The 27,216-nt window shown below is 35.2% G+C and overlaps 1 protein-coding gene across 2 annotated transcripts in view; it reads right to left on the bottom strand.

Annotated features, from left to right (window-relative positions):
• LOC128983784 (E3 ubiquitin-protein ligase synoviolin) overlaps positions 1–22,146 on the bottom strand; it is a 31,617-nt gene extending 9,471 nt beyond the window's left edge. The window contains exons 1-10 of one of the 2 annotated variants that reach the window (XM_054403132.1): positions 21,770–22,146; positions 17,290–17,382; positions 16,725–16,877; positions 13,202–13,250; positions 12,374–12,604; positions 11,313–11,412; positions 6,463–6,605; positions 5,082–5,315; positions 3,474–3,671; positions 2,048–2,207 (exon numbers count right to left, since the gene is read on the bottom strand). In XM_054403132.1, coding sequence (XP_054259107.1) covers positions 2,048–2,207; positions 3,474–3,671; positions 5,082–5,315; positions 6,463–6,605; positions 11,313–11,412; positions 12,374–12,604; positions 13,202–13,250; positions 16,725–16,877; positions 17,290–17,382; positions 21,770–21,898 — 1,490 coding nt within the window. In that variant the 5' untranslated portion in view covers positions 21,899–22,146. The remainder of the gene's footprint in view (positions 1–2,047; positions 2,208–3,473; positions 3,672–5,081; positions 5,316–6,462; positions 6,606–11,312; positions 11,413–12,373; positions 12,605–13,201; positions 13,251–16,724; positions 16,878–17,289; positions 17,383–21,769) is intronic. The other variant, XM_054403133.1, reaches the window with a different exon arrangement.
• Between the last annotated feature and the right edge of the window lie 5,070 nt (positions 22,147–27,216).

Below are 27,216 nucleotides of genomic sequence, written 5' to 3'. Positions count from 1 at the left end.
AAATCCTGGACAATTTGATATAGGCTAAAAATAAAACTGAATTAACAGAGTGCTACATTTCTTGAGCAATCATTGAAATAACTGATTTGCAAACAATGGAAACATAGAAAAAGTCATAGAACACAACCAAGCAAAAGAAATAGAAATAATGTTTTTTTACACTAAAAACACTAAAAAAACAAGATCAGCTTTTTGAAAAAAAGATAAGATATTTACAAAAGATTTTGATTATATCTAACTGTTGTGTAGATCGAGAGTATTTCCATAATCTTTGAGTCGCCTGTAATGCTTCGCAATTGCTCAAATTCGAGCAACAGGTACACTAGTTTTACTTAAATTTAGGAGAGCATTGTATTAAGACACATAATCACTGGTCTCAAAACTTTCCCACGAGAACAGTCATTTCAGTACCGCCCACTTCCTGCCAATCTAGTCCGGTTAAACCATGTGCTGATGAAAATTTTCCGGATAAAGAGATGTCACTTCTACTGAGTGTCCGGTTAAAAGGTGTCCGGATAAGAGGGAGTCTATTGTACAAATAGGTAGGGGTTTCAGGTTTGACCAATGAGAAAATTTATAAATTTAATTATTTTTACTGTGGTTTTTACTATTTTTTTATGTGATTCAGCCTTTCTGATCGCCCAATCTTGTCTCAGCTTGTTTATGTTGGATAATTAAGGCTACTGTGTAGTGATGTAAAATACCCAGGTATTTAAAACTCGGGGTAAATACCCTGGGTATTTACCCAGGAAAATCCATAAATACCCGGGTATTTTGGGTATTTATAAAATAAATTGAAATTCCCTACCCCTAAATATGTTATTGTTATTACATGATAAATTAGGATAGTCAATAACACCTTTTACAGTAACTTGAAGCTTTGCTCGCTTAATGATTTAGCACTTCTTTTTAATAATACATAAAATTTCTAAATAAGCATGGGGTTTTGTGTCTTAAATCGAGTAACATCAGTTAAATTTAACTCACTAAAAAATAGTATATATTAAAAAAGGCTGTGGCTATTTCAATTTTTATAATTTCATAAATTTATAACCAATTAAATAACATAAATAAAATTATTTTAATTTATAAATATCCAGGAATTGTTGGGTACTTATGATGCAAAATTTTTATTGTATAAATGGTTTAGAAGGCTAGACAGACCTAAGGCCTATTTGACATCTAGGCAGAATGATAGAATACTTATAAGTAGGCTTAATTAAACTTTTCTGTGTTACCGCTTGGTTGGAAACAATAATATATTTGGATAAACCTACTAAAAAAACGTATCTCCTGTTTTTTGGTCGAACCTCATATAATTTTGAAAGATTTATTGTGCTATAGATTCCAATGTTTTGTATCACAAGTTTATGAAATTAGTTTTTATTTTTTTTATTTTGATACCATTGATAGCCTACCAACAAAAGATTTAGAACAAAAATTATAAATCCTGCCATCCTACAGATTGAATTTTAAAATTATTTTTCTTAAGAAGTTTACACATAGGCTACTACTTGGTTAAATTTTCCTGTCTTTCTAGAAAATAATAATTATTAGGTACTTTGCAAATTATTTTTTTTCACTTTCAATCAAATAAATTCATCTATCTATCATAGAAATTAAAAAATCATAAGTAGTCAGGACCTGTGCAGCAACCATGCGACCAGGGTATTTATGCCGATTATAACCAGAAGTAAAATGCCAGTAGTGACCATATGAAATTTTGTTTAACACATTTTATCATCATTTTACTATCCTTGCAAGGTAATAATTGCAAAAAAACATCTAAATCTTCTCTAACTTTAATAAAAATTATAAATACCCAGTTTTTGGGTATTTACCCGGGCCTGGGGTAAATACCCGGGTAAAAACCCAATTTATATTTACCTACCCACTGGGTATTTACCCGGCCCACATCACTACTACTGTGTGAAGAATCAGCGTCATTAACAATCCAATACATGTAATAAAAAGATAAAAACTTATTTTAAACATAAAAATAAAGAAACAAACTATAAAAAATAGGTGCAAAAAAAGTGGTAGCTACCTGGTGGTGTTGGTGTTGGTGGTGGTGGTGGAGGGAGGGGGAGCGACAGCAGCAGCAGTGGCAGCAGCAGCAGTGTATTGCTGCATCAGCACAACAGAGGCATCCAACAACAACTGTATGTTGCGGAGACACTTGAGTCTAGCTTCCACACCAGCACGACCTATGTGCAGATGTCAACAAACAGGAGGTTAGTTAGACATTAACCTATCTCAACTACAACAACAATATATAATTGCAGAGAACATATAGCTTGATCCATCCTTGGTATTGTTCTTGATCTTTGGGCTTTTAACAAAATGGTAGTCACCACAAAAGCAGCTGATCTTATCCAGTAACACACTTATCATTAACTCATCCCTGCCATAAAAAATATGTACCCTGGCGTGTTGTAATCTATGAATTGAATGAACGAAACGATTACAGCGAAGAAGTAATTATAATAAAATATACGGCTAGAGCAAATGGTTATCCAAGTATTTTAATTGACAAACTCATTTCCAAAAATAAAAATAAACCCGCAACCAAAAAACCAAACACATTCATTACATCTCTGCAAAATATGGCAATTACATGAGCAATAAATGTAAAACTCTCATGGCGAATAACAATATCAGAGTATCCTTCAGAACAGAAAATATAATAGGTTCATTGTGAAAGGAATGATTTGCCCTACGATGACGCAACATTTTGATAAATCAGGTGTATACAAGATCAACTGTACCGATTGTACTAAATATTACATCGGACAAAAATCACGTTTCTTTACAAAACGTTTCAAAGAACATCTTCCAAAAGCGTCAACAACCCACCAAACATCATCTTTTGCCTTTGGTTTCACAAGGCCACAACTACACTAACATTAATAACAATATGAATATTTTAAATTTGTCTAGTAACAGATTTAAATTAAACACTTAGGAAGAATTTGAGATATACAAGGCTGTAAAATCCGACCACCAAAATGTGTTAAATGATCAACTCTTTTTCACAGCAATTAAAATATTGGAGAGGGGAAGTGTAATGGACATGACGTAACCTATGGTGGTAGATAAGATAACGGACGTACTCCTACTGCACTGACTACCCGCAGTCTGGACTCAAACACCGCCGGGTTACAAGTGATCAGTTACCTATCATAAATGTTTTTCCGTGTTCGTATCGTGTCGTGTAAATGTTTATTTGTTTATGTGTTAAATTAACGTGATGCTCTTCATATGAAGAAAGGAACTCCATGTAACGCCCGATGTTGGATCAATATATGATTCAAAACTAGTTGCGACTGCAATTGAATGGAATGCCTAATAGCAGGTATTTAAACCTTTTTATTATTATTTGGCAATCCGGAGGCTAACATTACAAATTACAATGAACTTCACATATAAGGTCAGAATATTCTTTAAGGTTCTAAGGTCAGCTTGTTACATACCTGACTCCTCCATCTGACGTAATTGTTCAGGACTGAGCTGAGAGAGATCCGCAGGGGGTACAGGAGGAGGGACTGCAAACGGCATGAAGGGGAATGGAGGGCAGAAGAAGGGTATGTTGGTGTGAGGAGGAGGGGGGGAAGCAGCTGCTGAGGGATCAGTGGTGCTGCTGCTAGGTGCTTGGGCATCTGGTCCTGCTGCTGAAAAGGTTAAACACTCCATTACATAATGTAGTCATTTAAATCATTTTCAAACCTGATTCACATTTATTTGAAAACTACGATGCACAAGACTTAAAACAGCAACTAATACATTGTCAACAAGTGTTAAAAATATTACTAAAAATTTTCAAGAATTACAAGATATGAAAACTGCTTGGTAATCCTAAGGGTTGCTGGGTTCGATTGTGAAAAATGTGTAGCTTTTTGATGGTTCCAAAATGGACCCCAGCTATTTTTGTTCATTTGGCTTTTAATAAATGGTCCTGGCTAAAGAAGATGATCTTAGTCAGTACCTAATTCAACACTCTCTCATCGTCGCCTATACACACCCTGGTGATACACCCCCTCTTGCCGCACACCTATCAACTGCACACTTTGATGATAGGTCTTGATGTGAAACTTCCCCAAAAAATAGGGATGGACGGGTCCTGAAATTTCTGGAATTTTTCGGGAAAAAAATATTCCCGATTATCGGGACGGGATTACATTTGATTCGGGAATTTTTCGGGACGGGATTTGGTCCGATCGTCGGCGATTTTGCCGCTTCGCGAGTGCCGATGACGCCGCTATTGCGAGCGATAGGTCCGCGAACGCAGGAGACGAAGTCATTTCGACAATCGCGCCGTGACCGTGGAGTCCTACCGACGATCATCCCGTGACCGCGGAGTCATACCGACGATCACGACGTGACCGCGGAGTCATAACGAAGATTGCGCTGTGACCGTGATTATTGGACCGACGATCGCACCGTGACCGCGAAGTCATGCCGACGATCGTGCCGTGACCACGAGGCATACCGGCGATCACCCCGTGACCGTGGAGTCATACCGACGATCACCCCGTGACCGCAGTTCATTTTGACGATCACACCGTGACCGTGAGTCACAAGTTTCTATAGGTACCTGTATATTGTTACCCATTTTTTTGGTTTTCTTAGATCAGTACCACAAACGGTAAAAATTGATTTTGTATGTCTTGTTTTGGTAACTGCAATACTCAAGACTTTCTTTTTATGCACAGAAAAAATCCCGTCCCGTCCCGTCCCGAAAATCGGGAAGGAAATAAAAATCCCGTCCCGTCCTGTCCCGAACTAAAAATTCAATCCCGTCCATCCCTACCAAAAAATATAAGTTTTTTCTATAAACATAAACCTTCTTCTAAGGGCACATACCTTGATTAAAGGCTTGTTTTTTAGTACATTTAAAAATATTGAATATAAGTCAGCTGTTACATTTGATTTCATTCATATTTTATTTTTTTTACTTTTGACCTTAGTTAACCTTTTGATATTCTCACCCTGTAGCGAAGCACGGACAGAGCAACTAGTAAACCTTTAGGTTTAAAATACATAATTGTATAATAATGAAATGTGAGTACACAAAATCTGACCTTGAGGTTGATGAGCAGCCTGAGGGTTGGGCCAAGGGAAGGGGAAGGGTGGCTGGAATGGTGGAGCCCTGGCAGCAGGGTCCTGGGGTCGGGCGGGGGCCCCTCGCGGAGGCTGAGCAGGGCCTGGTGTACGGAGGATGTTGAGTCTGCAAGTGGGACAAGTCTGCTGTCGTTGGAACCATGAACGGAGACAAGCTGTGTGGAATATGTGGTTGCATGGAAGCTTCTTTGATGCTGAAAAAAAAATAAGACAACTATTAGAAATAGAAACAGTATCACCTAACTTAGTAGTAATTCAATTATATACAAGCCTGATAATAATTTAATTCTAGAATTATTTTCTCCATGATAAGACCATAGACTAAGCAACACAAGTAGACTCCTCATCCCATTGTACATTTTGAAGCCTAGTTTTTTATGACTAGTTCATGTACGTCCACACCGATTGCTGGCGTAGACAAAATTTTGTTTCTATTATTTTAGGGTTATTTTCATGATTTGTGCTTTACTATTTGGTTATATAACGAGGAGACCAGTTATTGTTTATCATTATATCGTTTTATTTGGTTAAATGAGGTTTTAAATGACTGAAATAACAAGAAACAAATTGTAAACAAAATACAACCTCTACAGTTGGACGTATAGAACTAACAATAAAATTGGCTTCAGCTGTTACATAAGGATGACAAATCTACTAAGGGAGTATGTTTTATCTATGATAATACCAATAAGATTTTCAATCAATAAAACATGGAATCATTTTTTATAGACAAATATCTCATATATTTATAATGTTTTACTGTACTTAGTTCTGCTTGTGAATTTGAAAATCTACTTTTCAATATAGATAAATTCAAAACCATAAACTAAGACTGGTGTTATGTACCGTGTTTCAAAATGAACATACCAGAGTGTGTGTCTTGTGTCAGTCACACATTCTCAATACAGTTGGCTGTAGCATGTCAAACTAGGATGTCATACATCTGACAGCACGCTGCTACAAATTTAGAGGAAATATGGGACAATCTTGGCCACTACACTTTGAGTAAGTCTACCTGTACAGGTAGTATTTAGGGAACCGGCAAAAAATGGACCTGCATTTGTGCACAAATACTCCCAATTAAGTTAATTAAATAGAACCTAGAACGGCTTATATATTGTGAAATTCCAGCAAACATTGGATTTGTGAAATGTTTTGTGATGATAAAGTAATATTTCATTTCATTTCATTTCAAAATGCTGTGGATGAAAATTACCTAAGAACTCTTTTAATTTTTTATTAAATAACATAACACACGGAATGTCTAGTTCTATACAATGTCAAATGTGCAATCCTATCTTTAGTTTTAAGAATGAACCCCTGTAAATGACTTTATCATACCTGTGACCATTTCCTCACGACATATGATACAGACGTTATCGGCTGCGGCTAACTCCTCAGGTGTAGCATCGGGATACAATGTGTTCATGTTTCGGATAGCTCTTCGTGATAGTATCACATCATTGAATGCCTTTTTAAAGGCCCTAAGAAAAAAATATTTTCATCAGTTCATGAGTATAATATTCATCATAAAAAAGCAGTTGCATGTGTCATATTTTTTGTATCAAATAGTTTGTTGGAATTTATCACCAAACCACATTATGTTTGGTTGTAATTGAAAAAGTCTTATTTATGATGTAAAATTTCAGAAGATTCCAAGGATTAGCTTATACTAAGTGCTGTATACAACTTTCTACAGCAAGTGTTTGGCTGCAGATCAGAACTTCTCCGTCCAGAACAAATTTGAAAAAATTTCTAAGTTTAAAAATTTAAGTTCTAAAACGGTTCTATAAAACTTAATTGTTAAAAATAGGCCTAATAAAGCAGCATTACAATATACAGGGTGTTAAAATAAAATGTGGGAACATAATTTAGGCAGTGATTTCTCAAACCAGCAAGATTGGACTATGGGAACAGGGGTTTATGGGGGGTTTTATGGGGGGTTTTATGGGGTAAAAATTGGTTTTTTCCCATTTTTTACCCTAAAAACTTAAAATTTAGCAATTTCTTTCAAAACCATTTTGTAGAGCTTAAAAAAAAAATAATTTAGTATATTGAAGCGTTAATATGCACCTAATGGTTACGGAGAAAATTCAAAAAATCTGTAAATTTAAAATTCCCATGTTATTCTTATGGAGAATAAGTAAACTGTTGTAGTTTGCTTGTTTATGAACATATTTTGATCAAATTTGGAAAATGTTTTTATTTCTTACTAACTATTAACATTTTACATAAAAAAAAAACACTTTTACCCTCCCTGTTGCAGCAAACCTAAGTATGTGTTAAAATGATTTTTTTTAATACGGAATAAAAGTGATATTTTTAAGGAGACATTTTAGTGTAAATCCAATCAGCAAATGGAAATTCGCTTAGTCTGCAGATTTGCTGCGGCGGGGGTATTTTAATCTTGTATGTTAATTAAACAAACATTCTGTCAAAATACTTAAAATGTATGTTCAAAATAAAGTACTTAATAGGCCTACAAGTAGCCTACCTTACTGTTAAACAAAACAATTGTAGATTGAACATTGTAATTGAATAATGTAATAGGCCCATACAATAGTAGTTATAGAAATCAAATGAAACCTATAATCAATTAAATAATCAATTGTATTCCATGCACATTAACCAGCATTTAATGTAAGTTGTCAAGAAGGAAAACAAACTATGTAACCTAGATTTAGGCCAAGCCAAACTGATAAGCCTACTTATTGTAAGCTAAAGAATGTGTAATCAAATTTATAGAAGGCGAAGTGCTAGCACTTAATTATTTTGAGATATTTGTAAGCTTTAGAATCTACATTAATACAAATTATCCATCATTTTATGTAAACACAAGTTACATTTTAACAAATATTGATTTTTTACAAATTTAAACCAAACTCAACTCGAAACTACCAAGTTCAAAGATAAGCTCGAGTTTCAAGGCCGTACTCGACTCGAACTCGAATTATCTCAAGTACTCGCACATCTCTATTTTTATCTTTAAATGGATTCAACTGATTTTTATGAAACTTGTCATGTATGTTAAGGTAGAAGAGACCCATTGTAAGGAAAAAATTATCATGGACCCAGTGGCGGCGATAAGAACCCGCGGGCCCCCCCGCAAGTTTTTTCGCCGGGCCTCCCTCTCCCAATGATCTTTAAAACATTTTCCCATGTATTACCGCCTAAACTTGCAATTTTGCAATAAACTTCACAAGGCATCTCCCGAGGCGTCATTATCGTCTTCCATGATCGCGGCAAAATCGTAAATACTTCCCGTAGTCATAAGTCATAGAAGAAACATTATCATAGTTTACCGTGATTGCAAATGCAACAAAACCTATGACATCATTATAGATAGCAGCATCATCCGTCTCCCACTTTCACGGCCCAATCTAATATCTCCCCGCGACCCGTCGGTTGGTGACGGGTAAATCATTTTTTAGTAATCGCGGCTAAATCCTAGATATATCTCTCGCTAAAAAAGAAACGTCATTATCGTCTTCCGCAATCGCGGCAAAATATTGAACATCTGCGGCCGCGGAGACATAGTCATCGTCACCCACGGGGAAATGTTCTCGTCGATATCCGCGATCGCGGCAAAAGCGTAGGCCTAATCTTTCAATTTCGTGAGTGTGATCCTCACGTATATAAAAACTTTTACTTTTAATTGTGCATTATTGTATTGACTACTGAGAAAATCAGCTCGAGCTTGATTTTCTGACTTTGTGCTTGATCTCTCAAGCTTGTAGATAATGTGTCCAGGCTCGGCTCGAAAATCCATCTTTAGCAACAATGAAAGAATGGAATTATTTATTGTGCCCTAGCCACCTAGGTTAATTTGCTGATTTGGTTTGTAACAAAATTGTCAAGTTTATTTAATCGAATCAGCATTTAGGATCCTCTATGTTGTCATCCGCTGGGGGATAGGAGGATTAACATTAATGTTTTATCTTCCTAGGCCAGAGGCCACATTGGTTATAAATGCGACCCTATTATTATGCAACCAATTTTGACTGCGCCTTTACACAATCCACGAAGACAGTTAATGCAACCCGCATGACTGATGACATTTCTTTTACTTAGGTTGGTAAATAATTTATATCTATCGGTCAAGTAATAGTGTTAGTTTAGCTGTTGTAAACTACTTGAACTATAGGTTTGAACAAATTTTCATCATAAAAAACATATTTTAAATCTCATATTAATATTGTTATGATAGGGGACCCGTGTGGCTGAGCCTGTCACACTATCGCAGGCCCGTCCGCCGGTAAAATTTACCAAAAATCCCTGTCAAGGCTCACGGGCCCCCCTAGCTCGCGGGCCCCCCTAGCTCGCGGCCCCCCCTAGCTCGCGGCCCCCCCCACACCGCGCCACTGCATGGACCAATTCAAAATTTCAAAATGGCAGATATTTTAATTTTTTTTATTTAAATTACTGAAAAAATTGATGATTTTCTCATCAAATGTATGGAACGTCTTTATTTAGCATTAATATCCTTAAAAACCACACCAAGTTCAAAAAGATTGAATGAAAAATAGCCAAAATATTGTGATTTATAGTTTTAAAATAAGCCAAAATAAGGTGCAACCTGACTAGCTTACTTTGTAGTACTGTATAGGGGAAAAAAATATCACATGGGCTTCTGCCTATCCGTGATAAAAGTTCACTCTAGCTGTGTAAATGATTATCTTGGTAGTAGTATCACACGGAAAATATATACACTTCTAAAGCCAGGATGAGAGAAGGCAATGGATTAGGGGACTGTGGGGGCTTACTGGTGATGTATACTGTTTTACTGCTATTCCTAGGGCAACGGCACAATTATCAATAAGGGATACAGAAATGATCAAATCCGCTAAAAAAACAAGCAAGTCAAAACCAACTGGGATGAGTTTGGGTGGGAGATGGAAAAATGTCATGTAATATAGCTCACATTATTAGGGTTAGTCACTGAATTTCAAGAGTTTAAGCACTTTGAATATGAGATATTCACTTATGTATTTAGCACTCACTGGGTGATTAAAGTTGATTATTTAAACTTCAGTTGACTTAATGAAGAGAACAACGATGGCATTATGACTAATGAGATGGTGATCAAATCGGTTGGATTATTAGAGGCAGTTAAACAAATTATCCATGGCAAGGACAAAGTGAATACATTCCTGTTACCAGATTAATATTAACAATTTAATGTTTATTAAACATGAATATCAAAGCATTGTCAGTCTCCTTCTCAAGGTAGGAGGTCTACTAGAAGGGTCTCTCCCATCAAACTCTGCCTCAGACAGTGAGCTGTTCATAAGTTGCACACCTGACCTAGATCTACTGTAAACTCTGGCTGACCCTTGGTGAAACCTCACCCGCCCTAACGACTAAGCATAAGCGTAGTAGTTGTAGACTTGACTCCCAGGTAGCAGCAAGACCAGACGTAGGTCCCGGACTATATAATCGACGACCAAAAAATGGGTTCACGAGTCAGAGCCTAATGATGTGAAAGCCGGGCTTATGGTAGGTCAAGACCAAATCTGAAGAGGAGCCTAATGACAGGGATTCGCAGGGAATTTTTGTTGAGACCTTGGTAACAACAACCTGGAAACACATGTGAAGCCACTGCTGCTGACATACGCACTTCCATACAATAGGGTGATCGTGAAAAAAGGCTGAACCAAAACGTACAAAAAGATTATTTTTTAAAAATTCAAAAAAGTTTAAATTTAAAATTCCCATGTTATTCTTATCGAGAAAATGAAAACTGTTGTAGTGGTACTTGTTTATGGATATATATTGATAAAGTTTGGAAAATTTATTTATTTCGTCTTAACTATTGACGTATGGTCAAAAAACACTTTTTACCTTCCCCGTAGCAGCAAACCTAAGCACTCGTTAAATCTAATGCTATTTAAATTGGGAATAAATATGTCTTATTTATGGAAATATTTTAGTAAAAATAAAAAAGTACTCAGACAAGTGGAAATTTGCTTAGTCTGCAGGTTTGCTGCGGCGGGGGTATTTAGTATAGGCCTATAAGTTAATTTTAACATATTATTCAGTGACACCCTACCCTATCAGGGGGACGGCCTACTAGGAATCAGAAGAAAATCTTACATCTAGCAGGTCTTTCCCCTTGGCAAAAAAACCTATGAATGACATCCATTTTTTCTTTGTTTTATATTTAACCTATAACTTTATAATGTAGCACTTACCTCATTGTGTAGTACATTGGTCGGAAGGCAAATAGAGGCAACATAGATATACGAATCATAATTGCCATAAACAAGATATAGAGCACAACCTTGACAAAACCTGAAAACACAAAGATGAAAAACTATAGAATTAAGATATAAACATTAAGTGATGAAGTTTTTGGCACAATATCAGACTGAAGAGTCCCCTCCTCCCTATTCCCTACTTCCTACTGGAGTATCCTCTTATTGTCTACTTTTTACATAAATCGAACTCAACTTTAGTTCTTACTCATTGTACCATATTCATTCAAGCTGATAACCAGCAAATGTAGCCTACTCAATTTTTTTTCAGTTTTAAACATTAGCAATAGTATTTTGAAAATGAATGCGGACAATGATTTTAAGTTATTACTTGGATTGAAAATCGTGAAATAAGACTTAATGATGAAGAGTAAATAAAACCTATTTTTTTTTGTCGTGCAAAGCTAGAGTTCAATAGACATTCACAAAGCTTATTAAGCAATGATTTATTAAATAAATATAAATTTTACATAAAATAAGAAACACACATAGGCCTACATATAACACACTTTTGTACATAACGCACTTGTTGTAAAAACACAGTAAACCCATACAAAAGTTCAGCTAACTCAAAATAATTGAGACTGGGTACTTTCCAGATAGCTACATAGTTTGTTCAGATTAACCGGAAATAGAGTAATATGCATCAAAATATTAAAGCAATGTAGGCCTTTTTTCATGACTGTAAACGTATAAATTAGCAATTAATCCATTTTTAGTTTTTTATACAAATAAGTTATTATTTAAATTTCACAGACTTTTTCTGATCATCAAATTTCACATACGATTCCCGGTTTTTGGCTTCTGGGGACCATAAAGGAAAAAATAAAAAAATGTCTGTACATAGAGATAAAAATACTGATAGGCTACACAACAACCGTGTATTGCTATAATCTGTGAAGGTTACAATAATAGCTACTTCCTTATAGGATATGTAAATTAAAACTTTAAGTGCAAAAATGAAAAACATATATATTGCATACACTATTTAAACTCACCCATAATAAGTTCTGTATAGAGCAGGAAGACTGCCTTGTTTTCCCATGGATTTTCGCTGTTAAGAGCAATCGTGTGGAGTACATACTTGATGGCAATGTTGGCTATGATGGTAAGCAGTATTGCATACTCAAAACCGAACACCAACTGGACAGAAGCACCCTTGGTCACAGTGGACTGGTACGCATGTTCTAGCAGATGGAGATCTAGAGACCCCAGCAGAGTAAGCAGAGCTGAAATGCAGGTACAATCACTTCACTCCTCGTTCATCAGAAAACAAGTGTTCAATTACCAATCTTAAGAAATATAGCTACTTACACAAGTGAAGAGTCTTGGAGTAGGGTCTTGGAGGAGAGAGAATAAGAAACTTTGTTCCCTAAAAAAATCTTGCTAGTGTAATTATGTCAGTAGTAGCCACCCACACTACTTTTACTAATGTAGGAAAAGAAATACTTGATAAATTTTAGCCTGGTGCAGGTCTAGCCCTGCCATCTACATTAATTACGCATAGTTGCTGCTAATAAACTTGAGCCATTTAATCTATTCGACTATTGAGTTTGATAAGCGCTTAAAATTGAAATCCTGTCAGTTTTATTTAACAAAGAATAACAATAAACCAATTACAATTTATTTGCAGATATATGACGTGTACCTGCAAGAAATAATAAATGGATGCCGGGAGGCAGAGGTGCATTAATATTGTTTTGGGATGATTTGGTAACTTTCAATGTACTTTTTGTGGTACCGGTAACTTTGACCAAGGTTGATTCACCTTAATTATGAGGATTTTAAACATTTACTTTTAATGAATAATAAAATAAAACACTCACATAGAACCCGTAGATGGAACAGCCAAGATATCACAGGGCTCCGCTCCATCTGTAAATATTTTTATCTTCAAAGCATAAAACAATGGGGACCAATACAGCTACAACTTGTCAAAGCATGCTGGACAATTTCAAACACAAGTTACTCTAACCAAAATTTTACTTTCACAAATAAGTATGACATGAGAACAAGATGATCATTGACAACAATAATAGTTTGTATACAGTGTAAAAATACTCTAGTCTTATTATTTGCATATTATAGCAACCCTGTAATAAACAGTTAATTAATAGGCTAACAATGGTGAAGATAGTCCCTTAGAGCCATTAGAGAAAGCCATAATAGTGTGCTAAGATATCAGTACACCCAAGTTCCGCTAATCAGAACTGATGACTTGCAACAATAAAATAAAATAATGTTTGACAATTAATGACCATATAATGCTCCCACAATCGCAACAACACTGTGATTATCTCCCACGATCGAAACAAAACATCAATCACCTCCCAGGATGACGGTGACAACATGATTGTCTTCTAAAATGTCCATGATAATCTACTGTAATGGCAGCAACACCCGTGATCATATTTTATGATCACATTCTTATTATTTGAGGACATTAAAAGAGAACAAACGTATACCAGTATAACAATAAATAACAGCCAGTAGAACAGTAATGCATGGAAGCTCGGACCTAGGCTATTGGTGAATATTATGTTTCCTGGTTCAATACAAAAATCAGGTAGCCTACTATTCAAGGCCTTCTTCGGTAATGAAAATTCACGTACATCACGACTGGGCATCTTGATTGGTATTTTAGAACATATAGCTTTGGTTTTAATGTAAATACTGTAACTTTGTTCCCCAACAGGTTGTTTCTAATCAGATGTAAAATCAAATATGTTCCTTTCTTACCTTAAACATATTTACATGCATGGTTTGTTTCATATTTTACAAGTAAAATACATAATTAGCAATGATAAACATTAATGCAGACAACCTCTAAACTATATTTATGACTTATAGCGTAGGCCTACATATTTTACACTACAAAAACTATTTCCCACTAAAAATAATTTCTGTTTCTGTTTAAATTCCCTAATATTATTAACCAACTTTAATTTGTCAGGCAGTGAGTTAAATAGTAAGCCGGCTATAAAAGATTTGGTTTTTGAAAAAGATTTTATGGTGTGGAATGTTCAATTTGCATTTTTGGCTGATGTATTTGGATTGGGAATCAAAGGCTAAAAAACTGTTTTTGTGTGAAAAAATATTGAGGTTTTGAAAATATGAATGCAATGAAAAGTAAGAAATCTTGATTTAACGAAAGCTGAACTGCAGGACTCTCTCTGATGTTTTGAACTAGGCTAGCAGGATTTGGTTTAGTGGGACTCATAGAACCACAACTCATTGAAACATAGACTATACAGAAAGAAGTATTCTGAGTAAATATCAGCCCTTTCTTAACTTTCCATGGATGATTATGCTGACGATTACGATGCTGAGGTTAGCATACTAAAGTAATTCCTAAAGGTTAAGGAGTAAAGGAGTAAGTAAAATATAAAATGCACTATGGGAGTGATTCATGATGAAAATAATACTATGTGAAAATGATAGAGGTGTGCGGGAGGCTCGACTTTCGAGCAGAGCCGAATCCGACCAGCAACCTCGAGAGATCAAATACGAAGTCAAAAGTATACAGTAGAATAGAATAGAAAAGAATACAGTACACATCAACTTTTTGGATCAAACACCACCCTTTACTGCAATAAAATACCATGGCTGCCAACAGTGACAGGGATATATAAATACTAGCAGAGTACCCGTCCTTTGTACGGGGTTGGCATATAAGTATAAAATGCGTATTGCAGTTATACTTATGCTTTGCGTTTGCAATGGGGGGAGGATACAGTTTGATAAAATTTGCTTCTTTAAATTTACAGTATACTATAGTATTACACATCTACCATAGCCATAATGTTATACCATTTCACCTAAACAATAAAGAAAAATAAATTATCAAACATTCGCAAAAGATCACAAATTATTCATGAAATTAAAAACATAAACATAACTGTAAACAATCCTACTTTAACAGTTCTCATTGCGTATCACAGTTTTTTGTTGCTGCTTGGTTCAAACTAGCTGTTTTTGTAAATGCAAAATAAAAAACAATAGTGCTGCACCCTGTTGGTAAATCTTATAACTTTTTAATGCTTTTGCACATCATAGAACCAACTTTTTAGTTGAAACAGCTGACTAAATTCTTTAATTCCCTTTAAATATGAATACTCATAAGGTTAACATGGAGAACTAAAGAGCCACTGGGGCGGAGCCCGAAAGGATTGTTGAGATAAGAATATGCCTATATCTAAATCGGGAATGTGAGCTATCATCATGCCAAATGTCAGCCCAATCTGTCCAGTGGTTAATGCGTGATTGAACTTCAAACAAACAAACAAACAAACAAATAAACAAACAAATAAACACACAAACTTTCACATATTTTATAATATTAGTAAGATTTCCCACAATTTGCAACTTTGGTCTGGGGCATCTGGGGACAGATGTTAGTAATTCTTTACCATTATTGAATGGAAATTAATTAATTTCATTGTCATTCACAAAATCCCTTGTTGGTGTAAGAAATAATTAATCACTAGCCTATATTCACTTGTTTAAATCTTTTAATTAAAGAATCAAAACTAACAGTAACATTTATAATGGGATCTGAGGACAGTGAGCAGCAACACACATTACGTTATTTTTCTAATAGGCCAAACTTACTTTTGTTTTGTTTTTTGCATACATTTTTATTTATAAGTATAAGCTTAAATTTGATCTTATTACTAAAATGCAATTGTTGCCAATTTCCAGATTTTGGCTCTGGGACGTATGGCTAGTCTATCTCAATTTGACATTCACCCATAAGTTGTTAGAATTATTGTTGGATTGGTTATTTTTTATTATATTATATTCACTTGTATTCTCCATCTATGACTGTGCCAATTAATTGTTAGAAAAAATTGCCTTTTAAAGAAAATAAAATTATGTGGAATTTAGATCATAAACTAAGATCCACATTTTATCCTTTTATCTACAAAAAAATTATATCGTTCATCTTAACATAAAATTGCATTAAAAAGAAGTTTTTGACTAGACCTGATCAACTTATTGTAGTATGTAATTACGTAAATTTATGTTCAAATAAAGCTCGGCTCGGAGAAAGCTTGGGGCTCTTGCTTTTTCTCAAAAGCTCAGCTCGGGCTTGGCTCAATTGAAAATTTCAGACTTGCACACCTCTAGTGAAGTTAAGGCTTTCCTTTATAGGATATTATGATGATTAGTTGATTCAACATAGTTGATTCACCAACTACTCACTTTTCAGATGGGACATTGGAATGTAACTTTTTGAACTGAATTTTCCCCCATTAGTAAGGGAATTACTGAACTTTACTAACTCACGTTTTAGTACCTAATCCATATAAAACTGATGAAGTTATAACATTTTTGTAAAATACTTACAAAATCGACTCTGTCTTCAGCTAACCAATGAAAAGACTTCAGAAACAGTAGAACTGTGAATAAGGCGACAAATTTAGGGCTGAAATCATCTCGAAACACTGTGAAAGCTAGGCAAGTCTCTGTCATTGCATACCATGATTTTTCCATCAGATGCTGAAAAAGTTAAAATACATGGCTTAAGTTTGTATTAATTGTTGACTTTAACATGTCTATGCCTACTATATGCTTATATTGATAACAAAATTTACCAAAGAGTATTAGTAAAATCTCAATTAACATTTATTTTATTGATTTTTTTTACTTGTAAGTAATTAGGCTCTATCAATCTTCAATCATTTGAAATGGTAATGGCCTTTCTATTATTTATAAGTTGTAAAATACCATGCAATGTGTATGATATGTTCAATGGGAAACAAGAGTAGGTAGGCCTTTTTTATTTTATTTTATTTCATTTCATTAAATTACGACACATTAGAGGTATATATATGATAGATGAGTAAATTAATATAAAAGAAAGGACATTTTAATTTTTTTTATTTTTTATTAATAACTTAGTGAACGTTACCTCAAACTCAGCGGCTCTAAGCTCTCCAAAGAATACCTTTTTCATTATTTTTCCAGTAAGAATCACCAGAACAAAAGACTGAACATATATTACCTAAAAAAATAATATATGAATATTAGTATAAAATGTCTTCATAAAAGGTGCACTCTTATATATGGCTGTGCTAACTCCAAATAAGAAACACCCTAGTTATAGTTAGGTAATTACAGGTACTTTTGTAGTTGTTGTACCGGTACTCAGTTGTGTCCTAGCCTCACAAATGAGGGGTGTGAGACATAGATTTTCTTACAAATTGATTGGCATTTAGAGAGACTAAGCTAAATGTTCTCTATGTTATCTTTCAATTTATTTTACTAAGATTGCTTTCAGAGCAGTGAAAACCAGTTCAGCATAGCAATCACGTTTTATTAGTTTTTTTTATTAAGTAAGAAGTTAAAACCAGGTCAAGTTATTTGAAACTATTTATTAATCTCATAACTATTAACATTCATAACAAGTGTTATAATAGTCCAGGCAAATTAGGTCAAATATAGGGAGTGCTCCTTGTCTAAATGCCATAAACGGTTCCCACACCCCCGCACTGCTTGCCTTTAACACTTCCTTCGCTACTACCTACTTCGTGGACCTGTTACCCTCCCTTCCCTCAGCATTTTAGTATTGCATGTAATGCCACAAACTGTTCCCACACTCAGAACTTCTCGCATTAACCACTTCCTTCACCACTTACTACGACGTGGACCTGTTTCCCTCCCTTCCCATAGCCTTTTAGTATTGCAGATACATTAACTGTCACAAAGGGTCCCCACACTCCGCAAAGTAAACCTTTACCACTTCCTGCGTCCTGGACCTGTTTCCCTATCATCCCATAGTATTGCTGATTCGGAGGATCTTAAATCCAGTACCCTGTATGTTGCGCCAAAACAGAAAGAACTATGGCTTGTTATGATAGAAAGTGTTCTGATTGTAAATCTAGAAAGATTCAAGGTACAAGAGAGTTCAATGACGGGATTAAAACCAAGTTTGAAAGGTGGGTTAGGATCAGAGATGTTAAAATTAAAGGAAGAATTAAGAAATGTACATAGACTGTAATAAAACAAACAGTTACAGTACTACAACTGAAGAGGCGCTTTTGTCTGCACTAAATAAAACAGTGCCAGCATTTTTGAAGCATATTTAAGAAATATCTCCCACCAGTATTGTGCCATAGATATTACGGTATTAAAAAATACCTCAAAGATAATGATGTTCTAGTTCAGTGTGACTTTTCAGAAAACTACGAATGCAAATAATAAAGGAGAGGTCCAGGCAGCTCACTTTGGGGGGTCCAAGAAACTTTGGGGGGTCCAAGAAACAGTTATCGCTGCACACCGTCGTAGTGTATTACAAATCTGATAAAAACTTAAGGCACAATCATTCTGTTCTATCGAGGCATGATTCCAGCTTAGCAGTCTGTGCTCATCTTACACGTAAAACAGTTCATAAAAACTGTAAAGCCAAACATTAATGAAGCTCACTTGTTAAGTGACGGCCCAACGTCTCAGTATAGGAAACGCTAAGTGTTTGATCTAATCACAAATTATTTACCCAAAATCATTGACGCTGAAATAATCAAGTGGCACTACACAGAACTGGGGCACGGCAAAGGAGCTCCAGATAGTGTGGGAGGTTGCCTAAAGCAAAACGCAGATAATTTGATTGGGACAGGGAAGGATATTACTAATGCAGATAGTTTTTTCAAAGAGTTAAAAGCCCTAGCATTGAGCTGTTTATTATTAATCAGGAACATATTCAGTCTATTGATAAGGAATTGCCCAGTGAATTAGTACCCTTTAGCCTACAGGTACCTACTTTAATACTTTCTTATTAAATGGCAACCATACGAAGTAGGTATTTTAAGCCATTTAAGTATGAATGGAGATAAGTGTAGGATGAGTGGCGCGATCTTGTAGTCTTATTAGAGACTATGGCTGACATTCCTTAGACACAGCTGTTAATTAATAGCCCATACAGCTAATGGCAACCTAAAGGAACCTACAGTTTATAGTGGAATCCGAACCATATTTCTGCCTTGGAATATACGAATTGGTCTAATTATCAGGATAGTACTGCGGATAGTCGGAGTACTCACTCGTGCGGACGTTAATCCACACCAGGGAGTATCGCATCCACTTTGAAGATTCATGAGATTATTTGGCGAAGGGAAAGTGAAGAGATGTTTGCAAGAGCTTATGTTTGACCTGTTCAGCAAAACCTGTAGGCCTATGCCCTCATTATGGACTTGGCAAGATCATCATTGGTATCCTTTTCCACCCTATATTGTTGGTAGGCCTATTAATGGTACTGACACAATGTATCAAAATAATCTTTAGACATAACCTAACTTAACCTAATAAGTTAAGGCTATTATTAAAATGTTTAAGTAACGAAAAACCATATTATGGAACAACTAAGTTATAATTACTCCGCGGGGACGCAAATTAACCATTAGGTATTCTTGCTTAATTTTTCTTAAACCAGTCCAGGAATGAAATAACTTACGATCATAAGACGTAAAAATGAATCTTAATTTTAATCAAATAACCTACCTACTAACTTAACGTCTTTTTCATTTTTTATAGGCCTAGGGCCTACCTAATTTTATCGGGGTACACTTCCATATCTGTTGGCACGAACAACCGAATGAGTAGGCCTAATATCGATCGATATATCGATTATTTATTATTCGATATATATCGTTTGGTTAGTCAGGTTTAAGGTTAACCTAACCTAATTAACCAAACGTTATATCGAATTAAACAATCGAATAATCAATAGGGCCTATTGCTCATTCGGTTGTTTGTGCTAACAGATATGGAAGTGTACCCTTTTATCGAACTAAAAAATTTATGCGGGATAAGTAGTAGTTGGTTGCTGGATTTTTCAAAATACAAAAGGAGGATAGGGCTAAAACGGGATTGTCTAGACCCAGTAAACTTAAGCGGGATTATTGGTTGTGTAGGTAGTATACACTGGTTTTGAATGCAATATTTACTTTAAAATTAGATAGGCTTTAGGCCTAAATAAATCAATAAATGTGAATTAGGCCTAAGTTAACTCAGGCTAATTTGTAGGCCAAAACTTAGATTTTAGTGTAAAAGTATTGAAGTGCAGATCAACGTTCCTAGGCCTAAGTTATAAAAAAAATTATTGTGGTAGGCTATGATAAATCTTTAGGCTACACCAGTGTTTTCAGGGAAAATGCAGTAAAGTTTCTGGTGATAGCCTATATCCTACTAGGCCTACTTACATTATAGGATTTTAGGTACCCAAGGTCACCTTAACCCTCCGAGTGTCCATAGTTTATGCCTTAAGGTCCGCCTATTTTTGGCGCATTTGCAAGGTTTTATTAAAACGGATCTGAGAAGCTTAAAACAATGTTAATTCTACTGTTCTATATACCATTTTGTTTGGAAAATCATGGGCTTCAATATTATACATAAAACATAAGGAACATTTGTTTCAAAAAAAATTTTTAGGTAAAAAAAATATTTTGAAAAATTTTCAAAAAAAAAATAAGTTTGCGCTCAATGAAATTGTATAAATTATAGGCCTATAAATATTTGAAAATAGCCACTTTGTTCTAAATTTTATGAGGATTAAAAATAGGTATATAGTAATATAAGGAAGTAGATTTGCAAATAAATAAGTTATGGGCAAAAAACAGATTTCAGTACATAGCGTTTAGCTAAGAATGCATAGCCTAACCATAGCTAGGAATCTGGCTGATAATTTACATCAATATCACTACCTACTTCTTCAGGATCATCAACCAGCCCTTCAAAATCACTTAAATCTTCTTATAATGCACCACGTATATCACTACTATTGATTTTTAACACTAAAACAATGATAAACGTAATAAAACACATCAGTCATCGGTCCGAGGGTAACCTAGCTGCTTACAAATACGCACGTCAGCTGTCTGCTACAATTACGATCGGCTCGGAGAACATAAAGCGCTTAGAGACAGACCTCTGGAGAAAGCGTAGAATATAACGAAAAGAACGATACCTAACTCGATCCAGTTCAATCCGATTCAGTCAGTCACAGAGCCTTCGCCGTAAACGATGTTCGTGCGTCGAAAAATCGGCGCGTGACACTAGGCTACACAAAGTGTGTCGCGCGTCGATGTTTCGACGAGTAACGCTCAGGGGGTTAAGTTCAACTTACTTGGATTATTTAGGCCTATGCATATACCGCCAACTGAACTACCATGCAACCATCGGACGAATGCTGCTAATGACGCTAAGTAATAAGCACACTTTAGTTAAGTTAGCGCTCACATGTGAGATTCTGGAATAGGTTTATGCACGGACAAAGGTCTACAATTAGCCCTATTAATTCTAACCGGAAATTAAAATAGGCCTAGGCTACCTAGAATAGCCCTTGGGCCTGTTGAAAAATATTTAGGCTAAATAAAAACAATGCAAGGCCTACTCACCGCCATACTGGGATTTGATTTTGTAATGTAAACAACAGAAGGGTAAAACTGTTTCTTTTGATAGTATGCATTTCCAATTACAGATGCAGTGAGCACCAAACTCAACATTGACAATCCCAAATTCCTCATAATGTAAGTTGTTTTTCTTCCACAGCTCCCAACGCTCAGGCCAACTAAGCGTTCAAAAAACCATCGGCAAACCTGGGCTCTTAAAAATAGTATTGTTTATTAATCAAACTCGAAGGATAAAGATGGTAAATTGATAGAATCGAATCTCGGTATTTTAATTTTATCCTGGACTTGGTTTGACGTCGACTCAAAACAACATCATTTTCACAATTTCGTAAACTACACTAAACAAACTGAGAAACTGACAGTGACACAGTCAGAAACCAAATTAAAGAGGCAGTGGAGTCTGGCCACTCGCTAGTCTGGGTCCACCGGGTCCACCTAAACACCACGTAATAACCAATGTAGGGTGTACTGTTATCGTAGATTAAATAATTGCCTAGCACCACGGCCGCCTTTAACTACAGGCCGTGGCCTGGTAGAATTGGCAACGTCGCAAGTGGTGTTGTTTAGTGACAGACGTCCCATAAGATAACATGGCAGACAGGTGACATCAGCTCATTAATTCCCATTTAATTGATTTAAATTTAAATTGATGAACATAAATTTATTAAAATATTGAAAATAAAACATACAGAATTGAAAACCGAAACAATATGAATTAAAATCAATATCTGTACATTTTTAAGCGGAGTCAATATTGTCATAGCCCAGTAACCAATCTTTCGTAAATACACAAATACCATTAGCTGCTTCCAAACAAAAACAGCTGTTACATACAACACCACTTGCGATGTTGCCAGTTCGAAGGCCGCGGCCTGGAGTTAAATGTGGCCGTGCTAGCACCTAGCCATGGCCGCCTTTAGTGCTTTAACTCCAGGCCGCGGCCTTCGAACTGGCAACGTCGCAAGTGGTGTTGTAACAGCTGTTTTTGTTTGGAAGTAGCTAATGGTATTTGTGTATTTACGAAAGATTGGTTACTGGACTATATATGACAATATTGACTCCGCTTAAAATGTATAGAAATAGATTTTAATTGATATTGTTTCGGTTTTCAATTCTGTATGTTTTATTTTCAATATTTTAATAAATTTATGTTCATAAATTTAAATCAGTTAAGTGCAAATTAATGAGCTGATGTCACCTGTCTGCAATGTTATATTATGGGACATCTGTCACTGTTCACTGAACAACACCACTTGCGACGTTGCCAATTCTACCAGGCCGCGGCCTGTAGTTAAAGGCGGCCGTGACTATACAGTATTGGGATTTAAGTTGTTGTCGATCATCCAGGTATGAATATTGGAGGGTAGGAAAAGGAATCTATCCTAAGGGCATGAAAGTGTACACGCGAGTAGTGACTATTTTTAAGAAAGATGATCCTTTCAGTATGTCCAGTTGCATGTCACACGATTTCAACCCATCGATCTCTATTTAGAGATCGATGTTTCAACCATACCTATGGTAGCAAAAGTCATAGAAACTGTTATTGTAAATGGAGCGGCAGGTAGTAGTAGAGTACATAGAGGAAGTTGTTACTTGCTTTCTGACCTGCGAACAAACATGGCTTGGCCCCCAACTAGTAGGTCAACCGTAACTGCAGTTTCCGATCTGACTGAGAAAATACAAGATGGTTTTGAAGCCACCGAGTCCGTGGCCTTGCCTTGACTCTGGGCGATTTTCAAGAGCGTTTTGACAACGTATCCCACGGGATCCTTGTATACAAGCTGAGGGGTTATAGTTTTGGGGGAAACGCTCTCTCGGCACTTGTCTCGTATCTGGATGATCGACAACAAATTATATTCCTGTGTGGTACTGGTACTGGTGCATTGTCTGATCCACTCAAATGATCTGCATGTGCCTCAATGTTCATACTGCCGGCGTTTGGACCGTTCATCTACGAAACACGTTAAGAAATCCCAATACATGGATAAATAAATAACCCGTATCAGAAGCCTGACACATACTTTCTCCCATTAGCTTGTCAACAACATTTATGGGTAGGCGGTGGAAGTGACAATGATATTTTATAGGGAAAATCGCAAATGTTGCAATAACTTTTGAACCGTAATATTTTCTGCAATAAGGGTTGCACTATTTTGTTTAGAGTTATAAAGACCATAACACATTAATTTTAATCAAAACTGACCTTTTTTCTAATCCATTTTTTGTTATATTATGTTTTTTTTCATGACAAATTACATAAGTTAAGTAATAACTTTTGAACCGTGATTTGTACTATTTTGTTCCGAATTTAAAGGACTACAACAAACGAAATATGCATCAAAATCGTTTTAGCCATTTTCGAGAAATTCTTTTTTCTTTTATAGGATTATTCCATTATTTTTGGGGTTTTATGGGAAAATAACTTTAGTGGAAAGAACCTCGTATAAATAGGAGACTTAATTTATATCAGGAGAAATACCTGAAATAAAGGTCTAGAGATTTCCACTAAATATTATCGTTTTAATTTAACATACTTTTTAAAGGTACATAACAATCAATTAATTGTTCAGTGCAAATAAATTGAACCACTTTTGTTGGAAAGCCGAAAAATACCCCCTTGTTTATTTTTCTCTTCTTAGTAACCAAATGCAATAATATTATTTGGAACATCTGCCATCTGTCAGCTGATAGATCTGTCAGCCCCTCGTATAAATAGGAGACTTAATTTATATCAGAAGAAATACCTGAAATAAAGGTATAAAAGATTTCCACTAAATATGATTGTTTTAATTTAACATGTGCTTTTGAAAAGTAAATAACAATCAATTGTTCAGTGCAAATAAATTTAACTACTTTTCGTTTGAAGGCCTGAAAATATATCCTATTGTTTATTTATCCTTTTCTTAGTAACCAAATTCAATAATATTATTTAAAACATCTGTCATCTGATAGATCAGTCCAGTATTCGCAGGGAGCTCCTGTAGTGGGCTGACAGATCTATCAGCCGACAGATGTTTTAAATAGTTTTATTTAATTTGGTTACTAAGAAAAAGATAAATAAACAATATGATATATTTTTAGGCCTTCAAACGAAAAGTAGTTAAATTTATTTGCACTGAACAATTGATTGTTATTTACCTCTAAAAAACATATGTAAAATTAAAACAATCATATTTAGTGCAAATTATTTAGACCTTTCAGGTATTTCTCCTGACATAAATTAAGTCTCCTATTTATACGAGGTTCTTTCCACAAAAAATTGGTGACCCCGACGGGATTTAAATTCGAAAGATTATTCAATCGTTCAATCACTATTGTTATTCAATCAAGAAAATCAAAAACATAATCATGGAACTCATTCGATGAAGAAGTATGGGCAAGACTCAAACTCTTGGAAAAGCAAAACCTTGAGATCTCAGAAAACAACTTAATGAAGTCATGGGAGTTGACTCTGAACAGTCAAGACAAAATCATGATTCAGCTAGAAGAAGATTTTTTGGTTAATCAAATGAATCAGAAAACTCAAGAAACAAACAATTCAGTAAATCCAAGATCGTCTGACAACACGACTTCAATGCAATCTCCAAAATTAAAATTTCCCCATTTTTGGCGTGAGAAACTAGCACTTTTGGTTCATACAGATTGAGGCGAGTTTCTCTTTATGGCGCATTTTTTATGAGAGCCTTCGTTTCACAGACGTTGTGACACACTTAGATGAGATGACTGCTTCCAAAATAGAGGATTTACTCTCAAACCCAAATCTGGCAAAACGTTACACGAGTCTGAAGGAAGAAATGATAAGAAGATTATCAGTCTCAGAACATATAAGAGGATTAAGCAGTTACTTTTAGAAGAAGAACTCGGTGTCACCAATTTTTAGTGGAAAGAACCTCGTATAAATATAGGAGGCTTATCTTCAAGAAGACCTGGTTATATTGGAATTAATATAGGAGGCTTAATTTATATCAGGAGAAATACCTGAAATAAAGGTCTAAATATTTCTACTAAATATGATCGTTTTAATTTAACATACTTTTTAATGGTAAATAACAATAAATAATTGTTCAGTGTTGTTCAATTGAACGAACATCATCCCAAAAACCACTTTTTTGGGTTCAGGGGGCCCCAATCTTTCTCATTACACATTCCCATGTACTAAGGGAGAGAAAGTAAAGAGATTATAAATCCGATTTTCATAAAAATTTAGAATGTTGTAGCCTTTTAAATTCTGAACAAAATGGTACAAATCCCATTTCTGTAAAAAATTACGGTTCAAAAGTTATTGTAAATTAGGTTATTTCCCCATAAAATAGCGAAAAATAGGATTTTAGGAAAAAAGCTGGTTTTGATTCACCTTAGTATTTTATGGTCCTTAAAGTTTTGAAAGTTTTTTTCACTTTTTTGAAATTATGATTTTAAATGGGGATTTTCCCATAGAACCCCATAAAATCACGGACAAATCTGATTTTATCGAAAATGACCCGAACGATTTGGATAAAAATTTAGTATGTTATCGTCCTTTAAATTCTGAACAGAATGGTAAAAATCCCATTTCCGTAAAAAATACGGATCACAATTTATTGAAAATTATGATATTTTTCCATAAAAACCCATAAAATAACGAAAAAATATGATTTTCGGAGACAAGCTGGCTTTGATCAAAATTAATATGTTATGGTCCTTATAATTAAAAAAAATAGAACAACACCCCATTGCTGTAAGTGCTGTAACAATTATGGCTCAATATTTATTGCAACTTTTGTGATTTTTTACTATAAAATATCATATTTACTCTCACCGCTTACCCATGAAAAAGGTTGTTGACAAGCTTATGGGAGAAGGTATGTGTAAGAATGCTGATACCGTTTATTTCAGAAATAATTTTTAATTTGTCCCATATGTAATTTTTAGAGGGAAAATATACCTTTTTAGGGCACCTCTCGACTTTAAGGATGGGAAATGTTAAAATCTTAAAGCTTCTTACACAACTACGAAATTCTTACGAACTTACAACTCGTTTTAAACTTCAAATGTTCCAATCTGTCAAATATTATTGAGTAGTGTTTACGAAAAAAGGGCTTTACGTATTAAATATATAGGATACGACTATACAAATGACAAATAAATGTACATGTATTTATGTACATGTGTGTGTATATGTTTCAGTATTTATTGTCATTGACATTGTTTGAAATGACCTAATAAAGCCACTCATTTCTTAGTGGCAGCCAGTGCAACTGATGTTGTTAGAATTTAGCCAAATAACTAAATACATCCAACATGGCGTCAAAACAGTTGTACTCCCTCAACACCAAGGGTATGATGATTGACTGTATTGACAGCTAACTTTGTATCAGTCCTCCTGAGGCCTCCCTCTCTCCCATATCCTCCTAAAGCCCTTCTCTCTCGGTCCTCCAGTAAAGCACCATGAG

Source organism: Macrosteles quadrilineatus, unplaced genomic scaffold (genome assembly GCF_028750875.1).
Source record: "Macrosteles quadrilineatus isolate MER2022 unplaced genomic scaffold, UCM_ALF_1.0 Scaffold_1__1_contigs__length_201487025, whole genome shotgun sequence".
In the NCBI taxonomy this organism is placed as follows: Eukaryota; Metazoa; Arthropoda; class Insecta; order Hemiptera; family Cicadellidae; genus Macrosteles; species Macrosteles quadrilineatus.
This window is presented reverse-complemented; position numbering and strand designations above follow the sequence as displayed.